This window comes from Ischnura elegans, chromosome 11 (assembly GCF_921293095.1).
Source record: "Ischnura elegans chromosome 11, ioIscEleg1.1, whole genome shotgun sequence".
In the NCBI taxonomy this organism is placed as follows: Eukaryota; Metazoa; Arthropoda; class Insecta; order Odonata; family Coenagrionidae; genus Ischnura; species Ischnura elegans.
The window spans coordinates 81,956,174-81,979,052 of NC_060256.1; the positions used below are offsets into that span (position 1 = coordinate 81,956,174).

A 22,879-nucleotide genomic window follows, 5' to 3' on the forward strand; every position below is an offset into this window, starting at 1 on the left:
CCTCATTTTTAAGAGCATTGGAGATGGTTTAATCCCTGGGATCATTACTGTTTTAGCCACAATAAGAGACGGAAAGACGGCTGATTGGTGCCGGACTGGAGCCCGTGAGAAACTTCGCGGCCAACCCGACGCCATCCGCCGCGCCGCCACTTTCAAGTCCCGCGTGGGCGGGACGAACACCTTAAAAAGGAGACGAGATTGGCTCTCTTAAGCCTTCTTCCCCCGCTCATCATACACCGACCACAACCGCCCAACTCGAGCCGACACAAGAGCGACCGCTTGACCTCTCCCGGCTTTTTAATCGCCCCGGTCGGCTGGGAACAGTTTTTCGAGCGAACACACAGCTCTGCTCTCGCAGAGATGAATAATAGCGGGAGAGAGCGAAGGGGTGCGCGCTCCTCCTAGCTTCCCACGCCACTGTGGGTGGCTCTCGTCGGAGACTATCGGCTGATCGTGCGATTATGACCGGCCGACGCCGCCCGTCCCCACCGGGAGTATTATTCAATCGGAGCCGGGCAAGAAGGAAAAAAAAGACGAAGTTTGAAAGACGGATGGTGACTTTGCGAAGAGCATTACCGGCGCTGAAAGGCGGCGGATGCCAAAAAATATCGATTGGCTCAATGGCTCGGATACCATTATGTCCGGTGACGTCAGGGTCCCCCGAGACGGCGAGCTTTGTTCCCGGCAAAATGAGCGAGCGAGCCCGCTTTTTCCTCGTTTTTGAGTCGACTTCGAAGTTTCCCAGAGAGAGCTGCTTGAGAGGAAATTCTGCGACGGTGAAATATGGCGCCTCGGACGACGGGGTACTTTTTAAGCGTAGAGTGGAGGAGAATAATCAGTTTGGAATGTGGAAGTAAGAAACTAAGTCAATGACCTCAAGTCAGAACGAAGTATTATAACAAAGCGTTCGCGTATTTCCTGAAAGAATGAAAATTTACGAATCTGAAAAATTGAACGATCAATCCAACTGAATGCAATTAGATGTTAAGAGAGACTTCGGCGCCGAGCTTTGGATATCAAAAAATAAAGCAAATACTTCATTAAGGATTCATAATGGATTTTTGAAACCAAACAGGTGCTTAGGGATAATCTTCATCAAGTGATAATACTAGGTTTTCTGCATGTTTTATCAAATAATATCCAGATTCTCAGGGAAACGAAAACGCCGTATGCTCCTTCAACTTCATACGATTAAAATCCATTCGATCACTCTATTAACTATGGTTAATAGACCTGCAAATCTTAATTGATGATCGAGCACACAATTCCTTATCTACGCTAGTGTATTTCGTATTACCCTAAGCAACGGCGCAGACCCTATGCGATATTCATCAAGCCAATGCAAGTTTTTCTCATCTATAAAACTGTATATTTTAAGCATTTATAACATGTGTAAAGTGAACTATATCTCTCGCCACAGCTTCCTTAGCATTTACAGACATAAAATAATGTAGTGAAGAGTTCTCGGGATCGCCACCGGGTCAGGAACTCCATAACTGCCGACGAAAATGCATCTCGGCACACTAGAATTGGTCATAATACCATAACGCCGAGCGTGGCCTGGACAATTGACGCATTGCAACGAACGCAGACTTACACTCGACCCCAGAGGCGCGTCCACTTGTGAGTTTCGCGTGCCGCTCGCAATTTGCGGAGTCTCGCCTCGCTGCAGGCAACGAGGGAATGCTTCAACCTCACGCGCAGCGCTTGCTGCGGTCGGAGGGGGAAGGACCCACCCACCCCAAGCGATTGCGGAGTTAGGTGGGTGGATAATCTAACATTACTATTGAAATATAATACACAAATAAATTCAGAGGGAAGGAAAGAAAGGGATAGGAACATATAATGGAAAAAGGAGGAGGACAACGGTGCTTGGTAGATGGAAAAGAGCTAAGTGGTAAAAAGCTAAATCTTTGTAAATCTAAGCGCCCTGGTAGCGCAACTGGTAAAGCACCTGGCCGGCAACCAGGAGGTTCTGGGTTCGAGTCCCAGTCAGGCCGCATTTTTACCCTCTGATTTCTGGCTTTTTTTTCCATCTACCACAGCACCGTTGCCCTCGTCCTTTTTTCCATTATATGTTCCTACCCCTTTCTTTCCTTACCTCTGAATTTATTTGTATGTTTGCACTCAAGGCGCCGTATAAATGAATGAAGTAGTATTAAAATATATAATTATATTCTAACTATCTAAATAATTTTATTTGATCTTCAAATGCATAGTTTCTTAAATCTATTTCTTATTATTAAAATCGGTTCTTAGAAGGTTATACCTCATTATGCATTTTATTTGGTGGAGGTGACTGTCAGATAAGATCATTTGCGCCAATTTGCAGGGTTGGAAAGGAGAGAAATCCATTAGTAGCTATGATAACCAAACTGAAATTCAGTGTTTTCAAATTTCGTGATACCTTACGATTTTACGAACTGACTCGGTCGTGTCTGCTCCAGACCAAAATTTAAATTGCTCCCTACTTACGGTTTATGTGGGGGGTACAATTTTGGATCAAGATACTTCTCCAAAACGAGTTCCATCAAGTGCACGACCATGAAGGAAAAACATATCATTTTCATTACTATATTCGCAGAAGTACCAAGTAACTCAGCAAGAATGACTCAATTAACGTAAAATCTGGGTATTAACATAAAAGTCTCGCAAAAATATTAACGCCATCTCTTAAAATGTCTTAATAAGAACGAGGGTATTTTTTGGAGGTGCTCCGCACTCACATAAAATACCTACGAGAGATAAGACTATGATGGACTTGACAAAAATATATATCTTAGGTTACCTATAAATGAGTATGGGGCTCATTACGAACCATTTCCTTTTCGAATTTATTCCACGAGATGCAGTTACGCAGGAAAGGAAGTTGACGCATTTAAAATAATGTGCAAATGCAAGTGCAGAGAGAAAAGTGAAAACTGCTCACTGGCAGATAAGAATAACGACGCAGGAAATCGTGATTTGTCTCGAAAATCTAGAAAGGCATACTTGGGGATAATTCATACGGGTATAGGGTGGACGCCTATTACAGGAGATGAGGTACGATGTCAAGACAGGGCGGAGAACGTGTCGGACGATTTGCGACACGGAAGGAGGCGGGCGTGGGGTGAACGCATGAAGCAAAGCAAGCAGAGATTGGCGGAAACAGACGGGGGTGCGGGAGAGAGGCAAGGTTTCGGTCCGCGAACTCGCCAAGACGGAGAGGAAAGAAAAAACAAAAGAAAACACAAGGTACCGCACGCCAGAGAACCGGCATATCACTCGCGCCCATAAAATTTAGAGTAAAAAAAATAATTCGAGGCCTAAAAAAAAACACAACTCCACAAACAATCCTCGAGGGAGTGGGGTTGCGCGCGCACGTAAGGGTATTATATCCCACCCTCCCTAATTACCCACACCCAACGCAGACCGACACAACTTGTCGGAAGAAAAAAATATATAAACACGTCCCGAAAAAATTACCATGGAAGGTGGATATCTGAGGCGTGGGAGGGGGGAATGCTGGAGGGGGTTCTACGGAAAGGGTATACGGGGGTGGTTGGCCGAAGTGTGGCTGTACCCTACCCTTCAACCTCAAACCCCACGGTCCAGTTCCGTTCGTCATATTATTCGACGGTGGGAGGAGCCAAGGGTGGGGAAGAGTGGAATGAGAACGAAATCCATAGGCTGCTATAATTGCACCCCCGCCCTTTGCAACCCCATTCCCCCCACCTCACCGCGGGCGAACAGTTTTCAGCCCTCAACCTAATAGTGGGCACGTGATCGACTGGAAGGGGGTGGCGCCCGGAGGGGGGGGGGGGACAGGGGGCTCAAACTCGTAAGATGGAGGCCCCAGTCGCGGCTTCAATATTTATGCCTCGCACGAAACAACTTAACTCGGCTTCAACCAGCTTAATTTAATCCAGAGTAATAAGTGAAGAACACACACTCAAAATATTAGGCAAGAGAGAAATATATACAAACCTTGTACGAAAGAACTTGGGTTATTATAAAGTTATTTCTTTCTCGATAAGAAAAAATCCGATCCATTTTAGTTATAATTTAGACAGTGTTGTTCTTGAACGAGTGTATTCGTTGAAGGTATTCATTCTTGAACTTGAATAGGGAGTATTCGTTGACGGTATATAAATTTAGTTTCACATTCGAGCAATCTGCTCCAAAGAAATGGAAAAACAGAAGAAACCGCACGCTAGAGAACCGGCTTATCACTCGTGCCCACAAAATTTAGGGGTCTTCTCGGGTTCCTAAAATGAAACTTGCGTTCTAACTCATTTTGCCATCGACACTTTGGTTCGAGCTTTTAATTTTATTTTCCGACCTAAACTGGTGTTCGGCACTGTGATATGGAACCCTTATCATGCGACTCACTCTGTTAGCATTGGCGGGATACATATGCGATTTGTTAAATGGTTTTGCTAAAAAAGTAATGGACCAATTTTAAGGAAAAGTGACTACTTCAATTTATGCACGTACTTCAGCATTTCTCCTCTTTATGCAAGGAGAAATATGGCTGACGTTATTTTTCTCAAAAATATATAAATTGGAGCTGTTGACTGTATCTATCTCTTAAAATTAATACACGTTAATATTCCTTCCTGTAGAACTAGACATTTGATATTTGTTAATAAGTAAACTAATGTTTTAAAATATATATTATGGTCGCATTTAAGAGCCCAAAGAAATATAGTCAGACAGGTATGGCTAATGATGTAACGTATTTCCTAGGTGAACGAGGGTTAATTCAATGTTTAAAACCAGTCATCCATGCGAAGGAGACGGGTGTTCCGCTCACTAACTAGTAAGTAACCGTACTGATCTGCATCAAAGTTTCGTTCAAGTATCGGCAAACTACTTGTTTTACAGTCCTTTCCGTAATCCGCAGTAAAAAGAGCCGAGATGGCTGCTTGGTTCTGCTCAGGAAACGGTTTCACACATTTTACACCGCGGCCACGGGGAAGTTGTAGTCTCAAGGCCGTAAAGGTTGAAGTAATGGCACTAAATTTTGATGACTCCTCTTCTTCAGCTAACCATAATGCAGCGTGGAGGAAAAGCTCCACCTTCGACGCGTTACAGCCCTTCGAGACAGAAAGAGTCATTCGGCGACGGGAAATTTGTATCGGAAATGTTAAACTTTGCGAGGGGAAAAAAGACCTAAGTCCATCACAATGTTGCCTTCACTCGCGGGGTACTGCGTTTATGATTCCATCAATAAGAAAAATCGTACTGGGAGTCATTCAATTCGTTACAAACTCTCAGACAATCCGGGAATTTCTTCATCAAAGGCCGTGCGCAGGTGCGCTTTTTAAATCGTACCGTACACTTTCTTCAGATTTCAGTACTCGGGGAGGTTAAAAAATATTTTTAATGCAAGTAGCCACACAGCCTAAAGATTAGAGAAGTACATTGAAAGTTTTAATGAATATTAGTGGATTCAACTTTAAAGCTTTGGCATTCTTTAGAGGTTACATAAGGGTTAAAATTCAAATACCGCAAGCAGAGAATTGGGAACTTTTGTGATGCTAGGTGACTAAAGGAAAAATCAGAGCATGGATAAAATCGTTGGATCCATACAATCGGATTCCTTTGGGCAAACGTGTTGATACTGATAAAACGTATATTCTTCCATTATGCTACGTATGGTAATAATCAGAATTCACTTTCATATTTCCTCTACTTTGGAGAGCGAGAATGAAACGATAGGAGCTCGAATATCACGCGGGTAATTAAATAAATCTGTGCAAGAGAGGGGAGAAGCCTGGGAAAGCAAATTTGCAAAACTGCGATCGGAAACGCCGAAAAAAAATTTGGCCCAGCAAAACTTCACTCTACTTAAATGAGCGAGAGCTAAACGCTGGGAACAAAAGGACGCCGAAATTCGGTGAAAAAAAGAGAAGGTATCTTCGGAAAATCCGGAGCCAGCCGAGGTCCTCATCATTGGGAAAAGGATCGTTTCATAGGCAATAAATTCACGAGTGGAGAAATTATTAATAACCCCCAAATTATCAACCGAACGAGTGCGTTCTCCAGGTTCAGGTGTGACGATAACCTTTCCATTGTTTGCTTTCGGCGTCCTTAGCGATTAGGAAGGGAGTGAAAAGGACCGTGGCGGCTCCTTTTTTATTCATTATTACTTAAGGTGGCAGATAAATCACGGGAATATATTATTCATCCACACGGTTCATCAACCCCAAACACCCGATGGGGGCTTTAATGGGATATGGTCAGATGGAGAGAAGGGAAAGATGGGTTGTATTAGGGGATTGTGGAATGGGCGAAGGAAGTAGTGGATGAGGAACAAGAATAACGAATCGTGAATCAGCAGTAAGGGCTGGCGAGGTACTTTCCGAATCCCATAGTTAGAATTGGATGAGGAGATTCATAAAATTCTGCATGCGAATTAGGATTTAGCATACTTAAGCTATTTTTACGCTACATAAAACCAAACTAATTAACTTCTAGTAATGTAAAGCGAACGAAATATTTTTATAATGATGGTTCTCGATCAATTTTCACACTAAAACTATCTCCTCTAAATTGACGAAAAAATGAAGCAACGAAATCCTGAATATAACGTACGCAATTAATTCTGAGAGAAGCCTTAGAGAGAAAATTTGGCACTAAGAAGTTACTACTAAGGTACTGCTCCAACCAAAGATATCACACGAATCACATAAGGAAATTTTTCCCTGATTGCTTTTTTCACAACTGGTTTTTATTCAGTACAAGCATCTGTGGCCATTTTTCATTATTCCTTCGTGAAATATTTGAATGTATAGTTCTTCAATTAATAAATTAATGTCGTAAATTATTGTTAATAATATGGAGCAAAGAAATAATTATGATGGTGGCTAAAAATTACAGGGAAAACTTTATTCAAATATTCATTGCAAATATCTTCAATGCAACTTCATTATCAAGATGCGCGTCTACCTTTTAAGTCCAAGTTTCTCATGATAGATCTTTGCACGGATCGGTATTTTTATTCGGCAAGCATCAATAAAATCAGAGGTGGTACAGAAAAAGCGTATGATTGGTTGAATACGTCAGGGGTGATGTGGAGGGACAGAACACTTAGACTCGAGCAAACGAATAATTTGGCACCACAATCGTTCCGGCAGAATATTTCATATCTTCACATGCCAACCCCACCCCCTTGCGGTGAATTCTGAATTTGGATGTGGGGGAGACCGAAAAAAAAGACCTGCGGCGATTTGGAAGCAGTGGTGCGGGACAGAAGCAAAGGTGATGGCTCGCCGGCTAGCCTCAGGGGTCAGGCAGCTTAGCAGGCGCCTCGGCTACCCGGTCCGAAGGGGGAAGAGAGAGATAATACATTCATGTGCGGAGCCGAAAAATATTCACAACTTTTGCTGAGGTAAAGTCAAACTCGGCTTCAAGTCGTTAATAACGTTCTCCCTCTCTCTTTTTATAATTCAATGGATGAAGGAACGGCGGTCGATTTGAAATATGGAATAGCCGGTGGTTGTAAAGGTGAAACGGGGCCGGCGAAAACGCCATGGAGGAAGCAATTCGAAACGATGGCGCCCACAAAGATATTCATGAGGATCATTAATAAAATGAATATCAATACGAGTGCCGAAGGAAAGGGGGTGAAAAAAATAATACGACCGCTGGACAATGTTTGCGGAAACGACCCCATCGGAGCGAAATATAATGAGAGGGAGACCAATCGAAGGTATCTGAACGCAAATACCTGATTGGGCATTTATAATTATCTCTCGTGGAAATGGCCCATTTGAATAATTATTCGGGAATGTTTAGGCACTCGCCGATGAATTTTCCATTTCCTTTTCTTGATATCCGGAAAATTAACGACTTGACTGACACTAACATAAAAAGATGGGTCATTTACTTTATATATTGTGGATTCACAGGGTTTTGAGGCGATGGAAAAGAAGCAACAATACGAATACAGGCACATAATGCCTTCAGTATACAGAATAGACTTCCAGCATTGTCTCTCAATAGGTTTAATTTTTTAAATTATCAGCGCCAAAGTGGTCATTAAGTGTCAATAGCATAGAGATAACGCCACGTTGTATTAGTCACTTGATTTTATGCATGATGATTACAATTTTTAAACAAGGCATAGCAATTTTTTTTCAAAATTCACGAGAAAGTGCAAGAGTCATTTCCAAAAAAAATAATGGCATATTTCAAGGGAAAAAAGTTCAAACTCACGCCGGACCTGCAGCACTCAACTCTTGATGACAGGGTACACATTTCTGTACTTATCGTCAATTTCATTTGGCTATTAAGGGAAGGCGATAAAAGTTTCAATCCCAGGATGGATAGCGTAATATCCCGGTATCATAGCACTTTGAAAACAGGTAACACGCGAATGCGGTGAATAAAATCGTCGCTTTTTTTCTCCTCGGTAAAAATCATGAACCCGCCAATGGCGACTGAGTGGCGTGGAGGCCCTCGTACGGGACACTCCGCGCTAAAAACTCACTCCTGTAAGAGCATGCGAGTGTAGTTGAAGTGGACGGAAAAATACAATTAAGAAGGGGAGATGTTGAAGCGTACATGTGAAGGGGAAAGAACCGATAGCGAAGCACAGAGTAAAAAAAGGAAAAACGAAATAAAGGAAGAGTAAAGAGGATGAGATGGAAAGAAGAAAAAAGTTAAGCCCACCAGTGAGAAGGCTTTCTCGTGCTCCAGTACGATAGGACTGCACCGCAGGGACCCAACGGCCTTATTTATAAGAGCTCCGCGCTCCTCAGCGGAGGATGAGGGAGGAAATAACGCGTAACGGAAAGTCGGGAGTGTTGTACAGGCTCCTGAGCATACTCTCGTACGCTGCATCTCTTCTGGAGACTGACCAAGGAGCACTGGACCATTCCGAGATCGGCGTTAGAATGACATACGCCCAACTGTCGCCATAAAGAGTGGGAAGGGACGTCCAACGCTTCAGCCACCCGAGATAGCAGACCGGAGGAGAACACGTCTGCTGGCTATGGATGGACTTCTGATATCTGCAGCAGGAGACGATTCGGGGACATAGCAATGCCTCGCTCTATCACTCAACACAGAGAGGTCTATCCTTGTAAAATGTACAGAAGAGTTCTTCACCAATGCTAGCTTTCCACATCACTTGTATCCAAACCCTCCCCTGCACAAAATGATGAGTAATTTTTTTCTTTCCAGTAATGGTTACACGACATGCTAGCACAGTGTACATACAAACTTGAAAGATTTTCGGTTTCTGCCCATACGGTTAAGACTGAAATGGCAAAACCTCAAATAATATAATCCGCGATGAGTCAGATAGGCTGATTCCGAACGTAGCGTTCCTTTACAAGTTGTGTGTGTATTAAGAGTTAACATTTTATAAGCATAAAATATAATGCCAGTGAAACAATATTGGGATCGGCATTTTTTTACAGTTTAGCCACCTAGAACGCTCTTATTAGACCTATTTTGAGATATAATCTACTAGTATATCTATCTAACAAGAAAATAAACAGTACGGCGAGTAAAGAATCATAGCCATCGCCGGAAGATGCTTAACCATTACGAAAAGTACGAAGGAAATATTGAATTAAATGGGTTCAATTATAAGAAATTTTCAATTGCTAATTTTAAGGTTCTCGTATATTAAGATTACGTAAACCAAACCCGGAAATGATTGAAAAATATAAAAACGATGTCATATTGAAGCATTGGACTGAAAATTTCACCTTAATAATTTTAAATAACCATCATTAAAAGCCTATTTGAGATAATACTATGAGTATGGGTTCCACCCTTGTTTACGGATGTGATTACATTATCTTATTACGAGAAGGTGGAATAGAGTGCTGATAAAATCACACGCAAATGAATAAATACGCAGCTAAATCCCATCCAGGATACGCGAAACCAGAAATTAATGGGTGCATAAGTCGATGTTATGTTTCTCTGAATGTAGTAATATTGTATGTATCGCTCTTACATGAGGGAATACCCATTTCAAAAACGAGAAGGGGTAATAAAGCCCGAGATAAGGGAGGCGAATGTTAATGGCTGGGAAGGAAAGCGATTAACGTTAACGTCACGCAAAATGGCGGGGGCACGAATTTCAAATGGCCGCCAAGTCAAAGTCGAATTAAAAATCAGGGAAAAAGGGATCGATGATGGCAAAATGGACGCAGAAAAGAAGGATATCATTTTATTCGGGCGAAAAAATAAAACAACAACACGAGTAAGACTTGAGTAAGGTAGAGACATGTAAAGGAAATGGCCGTAAGGGTTGAAATATTTTACGGTAACCGTATCGGGCTCGTTGATGAGGAGATGAGAGACTTGAGTGGTTGTAGAGAAGTTAAGGGGGAGAAACAGAACGCGGAATAGTGAAAAGGAGATGTCACGGAGGAACGCACAGTGAACGAGGGTTGCTTGGAGCTGGTCGAAACACGACACCGCAAACTGAAGATAGCACTGAGAGGGCAAAAAGCACTGCCTAGCAGGGTGATGAGAATAAGCCATAAGATGAGACGCGTTGATTATAAGGACTAATTTCGCCTCCCGGGCGTGATAAACACATTCGCGGCGGATTGAGGCGTTACCGAAAGGCTTTGCACTTGCATAAATAATCTCCTCCTCATAATGGGACCGGATGATAGTTCGGAAAAAATATGCATCGAAGATTGAGAAAGAAAGGGATGAGTATTTTTTTATTGGGGAGAGAACGTGAGGCAGCGTTTGGTGCGCGCGTGATGGGGAGAGAATCGTGTTTGAGGAGATGTCCCGATTGAGCCGTAAATTCAGGTTGAATGGCTTTTCATCTCAAACCCAACACCAACACCACCTTTCCTCGAAGCACTTTATGGTGTCCCCAGCTGACGACATTGCTAAAACTGGTGCCCTGATACGAGGCGGGCTGGTGATTCATCTACATCTACATACTACCCAGCAAGCCGCCTGAAAGGGGTGTGGCAGTGGGTATTAGGACACCAGCCATTTTCACATAATAAGGAAATGCGAACTTACGACTAGCATTTATTGAAGTCCATTATGGTTCGGGGGAAAAATGAATTCCCATATCTATCCGTTCGGCTAAATATCTTTCTTAATTTATCACTTCTGTCGGACCTGAAAATATAGTGGGCCTCAAATATTATGTTCTCCGCGTCGCTCTTTAAGATATCTATTCTCAATGTCAGTCAATCTAAGCCTAGCGCGCAGCCTCCGAGTCTTCAGCGGCTCTCAGCCTAATTCGCTAAACATCTGGGCTGTCTGTTCACCGGTAGCAGTTTTTGACGAATCGCGCAGCCTTCTTTTGTATTTTATTCCGTTTGCGGATTAAGTCTTTCTTCACCGAATTCCATGCCATGCGCTCGCTGCATATTCAAGGTTCGGTCGGGCAAATGCGAAATAGCACCTCTCTTTTACGTTCTCATCCGAAAATCTTCCCACAATACGCTTGGCGAATACATGAACTCAAATCTATAAGGAATATATACGGCTATGCCTTATAGCCTTGGCATAGCCTTATATATTCCTTATAGCTATGTGTTCCCCACGAGAGGTTCGAGGTGACAGGGTTTGGCGATACCCAGCACTCCTTTCTGACGATACACACTACACAGCCCTGCGGGGCTTAATAGGATAAATAAGCAATCTTCTTGTCACAGAACATGACCTAAGAGACGTGAAAAACAAGAGAACAACGTGGGCGATCCGTAGAGGCTTCAATTATGTTGCGACTCTGGGCGTAGAATTATGTTTTCGTAATATGTCAGTAGTGTAGCAAGAAATGCTGAACGATCGATTTATTCAAAATATTTTAAATAGAGCATCGATAATTACAAGGAGTATAATTGAAGAGTTTGAAATGAATTGGAAATTTTCATGGCGACTTATGTTTTGGTTGACAGACGTAACTACATTCATCGCCTGATGATGCGTCCTGCAACGGTCGCGAAAGCTTGCACGACAAAGCGCAACACGCAGCTGCACCCGGAAGCCGATAGAAACTATGCCTCTCGCTGCGAAAACCTACATTCAAAGACGTAACTATAGTTTGTTTCTCCCCGTGCAAATCGGATCGCTCTGCAATCAGCGACGCGAGTGACGAATTTCGTAAATCCATTTATATGTGCAGCGGATGGTAGCACATCTAGTGGCAGGCTGGAGAATCTTAGATGATAAGAACTAGGCTGGAGATAAAGGATACAGAGAGTTGCGAGGCCTTCTAGGATAAATAGGCCAATTTCCCGTCACGGAACGTGGGCACTGAGAGCGTAAATGGAGACAAAAAGCAGAAAGACGTTTCTGAGGAAATATAAAGATAAGCCTGATGTGAAATTATAAAAAAAAACGGAAACAATTTTCGAGAGTTAAATGGCTACCGATAAATCTGAAAGGAAACGAAAGTCAACGGCAGAGCTTAATGAGACCTTAGGTTTGCCCTGAAAGATTTTTATTTTATCGCAGATCAAGCATTTAAGTCCAACTTTTGTAACTTCGAAAAAAAATTTACAAATGTCAACGAATTGTGTCCCGCTTTGTGATGGTTCATTTTTGGGGACATAATGAAGCGCGACCCCCCTTTATAACCAGAATATCACACGGAAATTCTCAATAATTCATCGAAAATTCCGAAAACAAAGCTGGAAATAATGTCAGCATTTTTCAAATCACGCGTCATTTGACACTTCACGCGCCGGTAAAAGATGAGGAGTGGAATAATGAATGATCACCAAAGCAAGGATACAAAAAGGAAACGAGGTAAGGACAGATAGCTTAATATCTCGAGGGAAAATTGGATGCTCAATCACGATTATGTAAAGTCAAAGATAAAGTTTTTTTTAAATAAAAGTTAATTTCATCTTACCATCAATACAAAAGAGAAAGCTTTCAAATACGTTCCGAAATAACTTCGCACTTTATCGCTCATCATGTTACATTTCCATGCACAAAGGCCGTGTTTTAACGCAAATATCGTAGAGCTGATACTGATTACTGGTTAACGAAATCGTTAAGTAATGCTTTTTCACATGACCAGAGGAACAAGCAAACTTCCGATGATTACTCTGAATGGTGTGAGGGCTTTATTAGTAGATGCTGCCTCTATAAATTGTCAAGAAATAAAGTATTGCAAGATATGAAGACGGCTATATGTTATTATTGGTACACAACCGTAGTTAAAATTTCATATTACGAATTTGATATCAAGAATGTTCCAATTCAGTTTTCATAAAAATAACACTTTGGTGTGACTTTTTCTTTATTATGGAAAACATTTTCCTGAATTATTTTGAGTTTGATTTTGATTACATAAACTTCAATAAGGAACAGATCCTCCCCAATGTATAAATGAAGCTCAAAAAAGTATAAACTCGAGAATCGCCATAACACTCATTACCTACATACTTATCAGTACTAGACATTTTGATGCGAAATTACTATGATTTTTCAGTTTTTTTAATTCAATTGCGTTATTCCTGCATTGTTTCATTTCTAACAATGATTTTTATACCAATTCCCAGGCGATCCTTGCGTTTTCCCGTACGCGCGCATAGCTTTAAGTTTTGAGTGCGTCATAACACTCAGGAGAGGGTTCTTAGAAGGCAGGCCGGAGGGCAAGAGGTCACGAATTTTATTTTCGTACGGTCCTTAAAGACAGCGGTACACCACAGACGCCTATTCCGCTTGGCCCGTCTGCGGTGAGGGAGGCGTCGGACGATGCGAAGAGAAACGCAGGTGACGGCCGTCAACTTACAGACCCATCACCGCTGCTTCAACTTCTAGCCCATACCAAGAGGATCGAAAGGAGAAAATAGTCCCCGAAGATTTAGGGGTTAGCGCAATCAGCAAGTATCGCATTCGCCCATGATGAGAGGAGCAGGCAAACACTTCCAACCATCATTTTTAAATTTGCGAAATCTTTTACTTGTGGGTGCTATCCCTTTTGTCGTCAAGCAGCAAAAATGCTACCTGAGGGCACTTTTGTTATAAAAAATCTCTGTAAAAACAGATAATTATTATTAAAATGAAATGTCTCACAGGTAACAACATTTAGAAGATTTACAGAAAAAAAGGTTCGTAAAGAATATTTCAGTGAAATTCTTCCAACTTGGGAAAAAAGTTGGAGATAAATACAGTTTTTTTTCATGATTACAACGCCTATATTGCTCATATTGACCGCGGTATTTAATCTGCCGCATTATAATACTCGCGGAAGACTTTACATCGGGGGAAGAAGGAAGGGAGCTGTTTTCACAGAACTAAAGGGGGAAGTTCACAGGGCACTGTTTTATCCGCTGATCACAGCTAGATCTCCGGAACTCGGGTTCGTTGCTAGGTCGTGGATGCAGATGACAGCTGGGAGAGAGACAGGGAGTGTAGAAGGGCTGAAGGAATAAGAGAGAGAGAGAGTATAAGAGCCGAAAACAGCCGTGGGAAGAATATGGAGAGGAGGCCAGGCGCGTCCGATGGTATTTTCCCGCCCCCCCACCCAACCCTTCTGGCCGAAATTGGCCCCCCACACCCCCAGCGGGATAGGACGAGCGGCCGGCCGGCCCCCAGGGGCTTGGTCATTACCCGGAAAAGCAAGCCGTAATTGGCAGGAAGGGAAATGGTCGGCCGTGGGGATTTATTTTTACTCTTTATTCCCCTGGACCACGGGCTAGAGGGGAGCGGAGGGTGCTATATGGTTCCTCTTCGCTCCGCTGGTACAGAACGTAAGGTTCTACGGCGGTTTATGGAATCGAAACTATGGGAGATGGCTAGAAAAATTGGAAATTTCATGCCCCTTAATAGCAATAGAAACTATACATAAGTTTGGATTTTTGGTTGATAGGCAACTGATTGAATAGGTGGCCTACCCATTTTTGACCAATTTTGATCGAACACGAATTTTCTAAAACCTACCGACTTTCAACAACTTTTAAGACTCCCAAATGTCTACAGCCAACCCAATTTCAATTTATTATCAACAGTTGATAGTCTGCTGGCTAATTGAAAATTCATTGTCTATTGAACGCCAACTTTCTTTTGTGTGTAGGTGGGTTTCCTTAAGTTGAAGGGTTACCAATCGTGGACGGTAGACTTTTTGTTGATAATAACTCGATTGTTTTCGTCTAAGTGAGAGAAATGAAACGCGCAATTCTTCTTGGAAATTCTAAAACGTGTATACTCGTTGATGGAAAACAACTGTTTGCTATTGCTCGACTCGAACCGTAAACACCGTATCCTAGGATTTAAGTTTAGCAAAGGAATCCTCGCTGGCCGAAATGGCCGATCGAACGTGCCCAGCGGAATATGAGTGTGTGAACAGGACGTTTCGTAGGGGCCCAAGCATCTACTTTGCGAGACGGTGTGGTTGGGGGAGGCTGTGGTTTAGGGTCTGCATTGGTTGTGGACCCAGGATAACGACGCTGGAAGGGATTGGGGTGGGGGTTGATTGGAAGATTCGAAGGCCAATCACCGCCTTTCATGCGCTGCGTTTGATGGATGGCTTATGGGTTGGGGTGGCCAATGGGGGCGGGGGCATGAGAGAGATATGACGAGGCCTCGAAAAGATTGCTTGGGTGGGCCCACCACACAGATTGGAGTCCCAAGCGCGAGGTCGGATCGCGTTCTTCCTCAATTACACGAAAGTATCTGCATAGTTAAGGCCGCTTTACGGAAAAAATATCCGGCGGATTATCCGTGGGGAGCAACTAACATGCTATGATGGTCACATAAGGTCAATGGCAGCGTTCATAGAAAATGTTTTTAGCGAAAGCTAGGTGAATTTACGAAAATATTTATCAAAACATCTCACGTTTTATATTTTTAGTTCGTGTATTCTTATAAGTTGGATGTGATTAGAGAATATTTGCGCAAATTCTGGCGTTCATAAAGTCTCAAATTAAGCTTTACTTGTTAATGTTTTGTACAACAGGGAATCCACACATTATTTCGATCCCGAAGCACATTGAGTTTGAACCACGCCTCTCAGCAAAATTTAATTTTCCAATGGCTTTCTAAAACAGCATACTAATGTCCAAAACATATTTAATTGAGTCTAGAAAAAATTAGGCCCGACCTGGGAAAGCCAAGAGTAAAAGTGAGTTAAGGAAGGCTTTAAACGTTAATGCACCGCATTCGTTACAATGATACCAACCTCAGCCTCGCTTCCAAATACGTGGGCAAGGTTGGACGGTGAGTGGCAATAAACTAAACATGGTAATCAGGAAGGCATAGAATGATTATTTTTTATGAGCAAGCATCTCTTACCTTTTCCAGCTCAAGCAGGTGAAACCGGAGAACTTGTATCGCCTGCACCATCTGTCGGAAGAGAAAAAAAAATGAGAATCAATTGAAGCTCATACCAAGGTACGTACAAGCATGCACAGCATGCGAAAGGTTAACATGCAATCACATGCTCGTATTAAATATCCTAAAAGGCACTTGCGGGAGAGGGTATCTCGGGAAACAAGGCAGGTCTCGGTCAAGACTGATTCTCGATCAATGACACCCTGTTCAATTATCAATACTTTCTCGAAACTTGACCCTTTTAGAGGCACCATGCCTGATCTTAAGATAACATTACGTTCCCGAAAATAATTTCAGTCTCTCGACATATTTTGGTTACTCTTTGAGAGTTTTCAACGCTGTGCAGTTCCATGATAAGGGAAGTAAACCCAGAACAACTTGCGAAAGTTTCTTTCCGCCCAGAAGCTTCAAGAAGGAAAACGCCTCTTGAAATGTCACGACCAAGGCCTCAATAAACTCGAGCTGACTCGTCCCAGCGAAAAGGGCATCATGAAAGTGTAAACCAATCGTGGCGACAGTGATACAACGGCTCACGACACCGATAAAGAGGTTGAAAAGAAAACCCAAGTGAATTAGCACTGAAGGATATTCATTCCTCGAAAACAGCCGATAAAATTGACAAAATTTATTTGACGTAGAATCCCACAACAAGTATATCCTATTTCCACATGTAAAAAAATAATGAGGGGTCCTAGCAACTTCAATTGGAAGGAACGAAAAAATCCATTGTAGAGCGATTAAATTCCATCAAACGAAAAATAATCATTTGATGGAGTTTGAAAAGTATTTGGAAAAAAGTATATACGTACATAAATATGCTTCCCCCTCGCTCATTACTCAAATATACACGGACCAAAAAATATAATTATAAAATTTTATGTAATTTATTTTTTGGATCGAGGAAAATCAGATTTTCATTACCATCAGGTTTGCACGAAACATGAATTCGTCACACCGAGAAGATGGTGCTATTTTATTAAGAATATGCCCGAAATCCCGAGGAATAAAGTAGCTGTGATCCAGTGATCAGTTGTATTTCTTAGACAATAAAATTGGAATAGGAAAAACTGGAGTGGAGGCACAAAAACCAATTCACAAACCATAGGTGCACGAATTAGAAGGTTCAATGGTTGCCCTTGCATTTGGTTTCTTCACCGATTCCGAACGCCTAGGCGAAATCTAACAAGGGAGCGCGTAGCTGTTTGTCTCACCTTTGGAGCGCGCAGAGCGGAATAGTGGAGCAGTAGTGGAGTGTGGATGGGAGTGGGGGTGAGGAACACAAGGGGGGTGGGGGTACGATGCGGGAGATACGAGCGCGTGGGAGTAGCAGAACTCAAACAGCGTGACACCTGAACTGCCGAGCGTGTGCAAGTAGTTTGTCGACGTCTAGCCCGGGCTGCCATTTCATTGTACTGCACGCGCTTCGGACGTGGGAACCAGAAAAGAAGGTGGCAGGAAATGGGTAGTGAGAGTTTAGTTGTAGGCGCGAGAAGGAAGACAGAAGAAGAAGAAGAAGCTACCGTGGCCCCAACACTGCTCCATAGAGCCGGCCAGCGCCGGAAGGCTTGAGCCGCGGAGGAAGAGATTACCGCGTCGCTTAAAATAATGAGATGGGGCATGTGACAGGGGAGGTCTGGGTAGGTGGGTGTTTAATAGGTGTCAGTGCTGTTGTCAAGAGGGTGGGACTTTTTTAAAAAAAGGAGTGTACTCTCTGGGGAGAGGAAGATATAATTCTTCATCCTGTTTGCGCTCACTCCGAAAGAGCGTGGGAACTTGTTGAAATCGCCGGGTAATAATAACGGCGGCGTGGAGTGTTAGGCGCCGGGCTCCATGAATGAATCATCGCCTCGCGCCGATTTTGAGCGGAAAGATTAGCAGTTATACCCCACGTGAGACGGCAATTGAATGAGCAAAATTTTTATGAATTACTGAGAGAAGAAATTTGGTTTTGGAAAAGAACTGGGAATATTTCCGGAATACATAAACCATCCACGTCCTATGACTCATGTTTATTCATCGCAGCCATTCAAGCTTTCATATGTACGTCAAATTATTTAAAGGAATCAAGTATTTATGCATATCTTGTACAATCTTAGTACTTATTTCATCGAAAATTTTGATCGTTTGGGCATCTCAGCAGTCTGCGGCTCTAATAACCCTGGTCGCTAAGCACGGAATGTTTACAGTTCGCGCTACAATGGCATATTCTGGAGAGGGCTCCACCTACACCTACCCTTAATGTTATTACCTAATTGTAATTTTCACAACGTTGAAGCAGCACATAATGATCTTTGCCTTCCGATGACTATGTTCCGATAGGCGATCATTTATTTTATTCTAAGCCTCAGACTTTTGCCTTCGGTAAAAACTACTGAATAAATGTACAGGTGGTAGCTGAAGCACAGACGCCGATAAAGAAAGGGATTAGTAGTGACCACGGGTGATGAAATGTTTATCAACTCCAGAAGGAATTCAGAGGAGGGCATCAGAGCCATCCGTATCAATAAAGTAGTCTGGAGACGCAGAACCACGCACCGGAGAGTTATCAGCAGGATAACACCCCTCAAACATTTTGCTACATCTGATTTCCCAATCAAGATAACTTGCTGAGGAAAACGCCCAGAAAACACAATCTATGCCTAGGTAAGTTTATTACAAAATTTACAACAGTATTGACAGGACTAGAGATGGAACTGATGACAATAAAGTATGCTGGTTCCTCGGAAAAAATTAATTCCTCCATAAAACATATTCGAGTTAGGATCGAATGTTTTCGAAGAACCCTGCTATCTAAAATAAGCCTTCTTGGCCTAAAACGCAGGGCTTATGTCAAAGAATACCAATAAACCACTAATTAAACTGCCCAGAAACTAACTTAGTGCAGCTTCAGTAATATCTCTACCACTGCAGGGATTTTAACCCGGACCCACAGGTTGTGGACCCACTACACTCTCCGGATCCTACCTGCTAGGAGTAGTGGGTTCCATAAAACATATTTATACAGAATTAAGGTTTCATTTGTTTTGCGTTTTCATTCCATTTGCTTAGTCATAAAACTAGGTACACAACGTACACAATATACATGTCTAAACCGTAGTTTCATGGCTTCCGTTAGACCTGTTACCACTTGTGATTCTACTAGATATTATTCTAGATAGAACTATCGAAATCATGAGCAACCTCCTTATGTTTTCGATCGCCATTGGAAAGTGGATTGTGCATAAATGTTTTTACGCTAATCATTACATGCTATAAAGAAGTCTATTCCATTTCTAAAACAGTAGTTGTAGGTGGTCAAGGTAAAAAAAATACTTAAGGGTGGGCATCAACCGCTGGGGTTTCGCGCGGAAGATCCAGTAGGGAGCGACGCGATGAATTAAGAGGGCAGAGAGCGGTGAGAATTTTGGAAGGCGCAGTTTATGTGCGGGCACGTCGGCGAGGGAGCGGAACACCACGGGGGGTTGGATGCGTGAGCGGGGGTGCGGTAGAGAAGGTGTTGAGGGACAGGGCATGGGGAAGATGAGGACTGGTGACACAGCGAGCCCACCTAGGACGTGTGTACGAGCGAATAGCATGTGGGAGTTATTGGAGGAAGGTGGGTGGGAGATCAGATGGAGTCTGGGCACATGGTGGGAGAGGGTTTCGATAAAGCGGCGGTGGGCCCTGGACTGGGTTCCGGGCGTGTTTGGTCAGGGGGGGAGAGAGAGAGAGAGAGGTGGTGTGTGCTCATTTGGGAAGTGGGTGCAGGGGGAGCGGGAGGAGAACATTACGACGTCGCTCACTGGGCTTATCTGCTGGGCTGCAGGCGGCTCAAACACATACACTGGTATGTCAACAAGGGTGTTATCACACAACCCTCAGAAACCACCCCTCCCTCACCCCCTCCCCTCCCTCATCCCATCTACCAAAGCTCACACACTTGGTGCGCCTATCCTCACTTTTCTTCTTCCCTTCGTCCTGGGACCGTCTTCCTTCACCACCTCCTTCGCTCCGTCTCCTCCCTAAGGAAGAAGATTGGAGTCATCACATCACTCCATCAACGATAACCCGAATCTGTTCTTCCTCTCATTTTTTTCAGCAAGGATTTTCCTATCCAGTCATTTCTTAGAACGTCTCGGCCTTGGTCGACTAAAGTCCAATGTGACCAACTCAAACATAAGCAACTCCTAAGATTAGAGGCACTTTAATCCATACTACAACATATTAATACAGAATCAGGTTTACATCTGGCGTTTTCATAGTTTTCGGTACACAATGGACATGTCTAAAGCGAAGTTCCATTGCTTTCTTTAGGCCAGTCACCACTCATGATAAAACTAGATTTAAATCATGAGTAACCTTTGAAGTGTACCTCAATTTTTCGGTTGTCATCGAAACCTGGGTCGTTTATTATTGTTTTACCCTAATTTTTACTTGATATAGCTAAGCTAATTCTATTGCAAGTTCGAGGACCATCGGTATTGCCCTTAGGAATGGGCTTTAAAGTAACTAGAATACATGGTTATTGGACAGTCATTATAAACAAAAGAGCTTGCTGGCTTTGAAATTCTACTCAGCTACTATTTCTAAGTAAAATACAATCAAACACACTCTATGAAATCACTTCTACTTTATCATGAAGTACGCAAAATTAATTTTCCCGTGAAATCATTTCAGGCTGTCGCACTGAGTATTGAGTTAAAGTTTTCCGGGTAAAATATGTAAGGGATGATGACGAAAATTTTTGTTAGTGAGTTCACCGTCTCGCTAGTTTGCAGTTGTTCCCAAAAAATTGTTGTTTTACTAGGTTGAGCTTTCCTGACATCAGGGTTTCGTACAGAAGAGTCACTGCCCTTCAAGAGTGAGAGATGGGTAGCCTTAAGGAACCCCAACTGACAACCCTGGGCACAACCGTGCCGATCGACTCGCAAAACACTTGGAACATTGGGCCCGCTCACTCCTATACTCTAGCCGAGGGCTGCATCCGCGAAATTTACATTTAATGGGGCGTGGAAGGGGTGTAGGGGGGGGGGGGGGTGTTCTCCTTTGGGGTATGAGTCGCTTCAGCTCCGTTCGCCTCGTGCGTGCCACAGCCAATCGAGTTCCTTACCATATTATTCCTAAACACCTTCCTCACCACTGAAACCTGCTGAATATTTAAGTCAAATTGGATACTAAACTCGATCAGATGGGAAACTTGTGACGCTATAATGCTCCCGGGCAAAACGAAATTAGGCCCAGCAAGCTATCCCGCAACGTTTGTGGCACTGAGATACATCGACCACATTTCCTCCAACGGTTATGCCACAGGAGGAGCTCGGCCGGTTTGTCTTAGGTGAGGGGCGTCAAGTTCAACCACGCGTACTACATACGGTATCGTCCCAGGCGACGATAAGTTCTTTCTCGAAGACTTCGTATAAGAAATAACTAGATGAAAATGTATTACTGTCATTGAAAACTTATTGAGCATTGTCAAATATAATAAAATAAAATAGAAATAACTAGATGAAAATGTATTAATGTCATAAAAAACTTATTGAGCACTGTCAAATATAATAAAATAAAATAAAATAGAAATAACTAGATGAAAATGTATTAATGTCATTTAAAACTTATTGAGTATTATCAAATATAATTCTGGACAAAACTCTCGTTTAAAAAACTTCATGCTAGTGAAGAAAGACTAATATTCAGAATAATTATTAAAAATTAATGCTGTATTTGATAAACAATAAAATAACTTGAGCCACAGAAATTCAACAGACAAGGGTAAAGTAACGTGAGACAAGGGCGTACCCAGGATCAAAACTAGGGGGGAAGCCAATGTTATTCAAGTTGGAGGTAAGATTTAAGCATGGAAAAGGTGAATGAAATCAACACTTTAAGGAGACTAACAGCTCTTTATTAGTTTTTAAAATTATTTGCTTGAAAAAATATTATTTTCCTCAAAGACATTTGCGATTTTTGCTTCCAGGGAGGGTTCCCCATCCTGCCCCTCGCTGGGTACGCCCATGACGTGAGACCATACTTTACGATAACTTTAAGGAACTTAGAGGAGGTGCTGAAATTTTTGAGCAACTAGCCAGACATGTAAGGGCCCATAAAGATGCGTCGAGACGGAAAGCAAAGGTTTTTCCCTCGGAAGAGAAGAGGACAATGTTCTTTGTTCACCCTTAATCGACTTCCGGAAGACGGCGACTTCCCTGTATGCTCCCCTTGTTGGTAGACACGGCGAACCCCATAAAATGCCTTCCTTCCAACGCTGCTATCCCCACCGACTTACATCCTCTGCCCAAAATGATATCCTCAGCAAACAAGGACGAGCTTAGCATGGCTGCAACTATATACACCACCCTCATTCTTTTCCAAGGGAGGAGGCGCTGAGAAAGAGCCCATCTCCATTCCTCTCCACGCCACTCAAACACTGGACTAAAGTCAGGGTTACACCTGAGTCTTTCGCAAAAAAAACAAATGTGCCAACAGAGTAGCAAAACTAGCGTTAGCCATGCTTCAAATAGCATAAATCAGATTAGGGGCTCCTGGTTAGCTTGGTAATAAATTTCATCTCGTCAACAGAGTCATCTTAGATCCACGGAATTTCAATTTTTTCACACTATTCCTTTTCTTTTAT

General features: G+C 42.7%; 1 protein-coding gene across 3 annotated transcripts in view; it reads right to left on the reverse strand.

Annotated features, from left to right (window-relative positions):
- The window catches only part of LOC124168540 (homeobox protein homothorax), an 822,993-nt gene that overhangs the window by 688,745 nt on the left and 111,369 nt on the right, over positions 1-22,879 (reverse strand). For all 3 annotated transcript variants that reach the window (XM_046546881.1, XM_046546882.1, XM_046546880.1), the window contains exon 5: positions 16,231-16,281. In XM_046546881.1, coding sequence (XP_046402837.1) covers positions 16,231-16,281 — 51 coding nt within the window. The remainder of the gene's footprint in view (positions 1-16,230; positions 16,282-22,879) is intronic.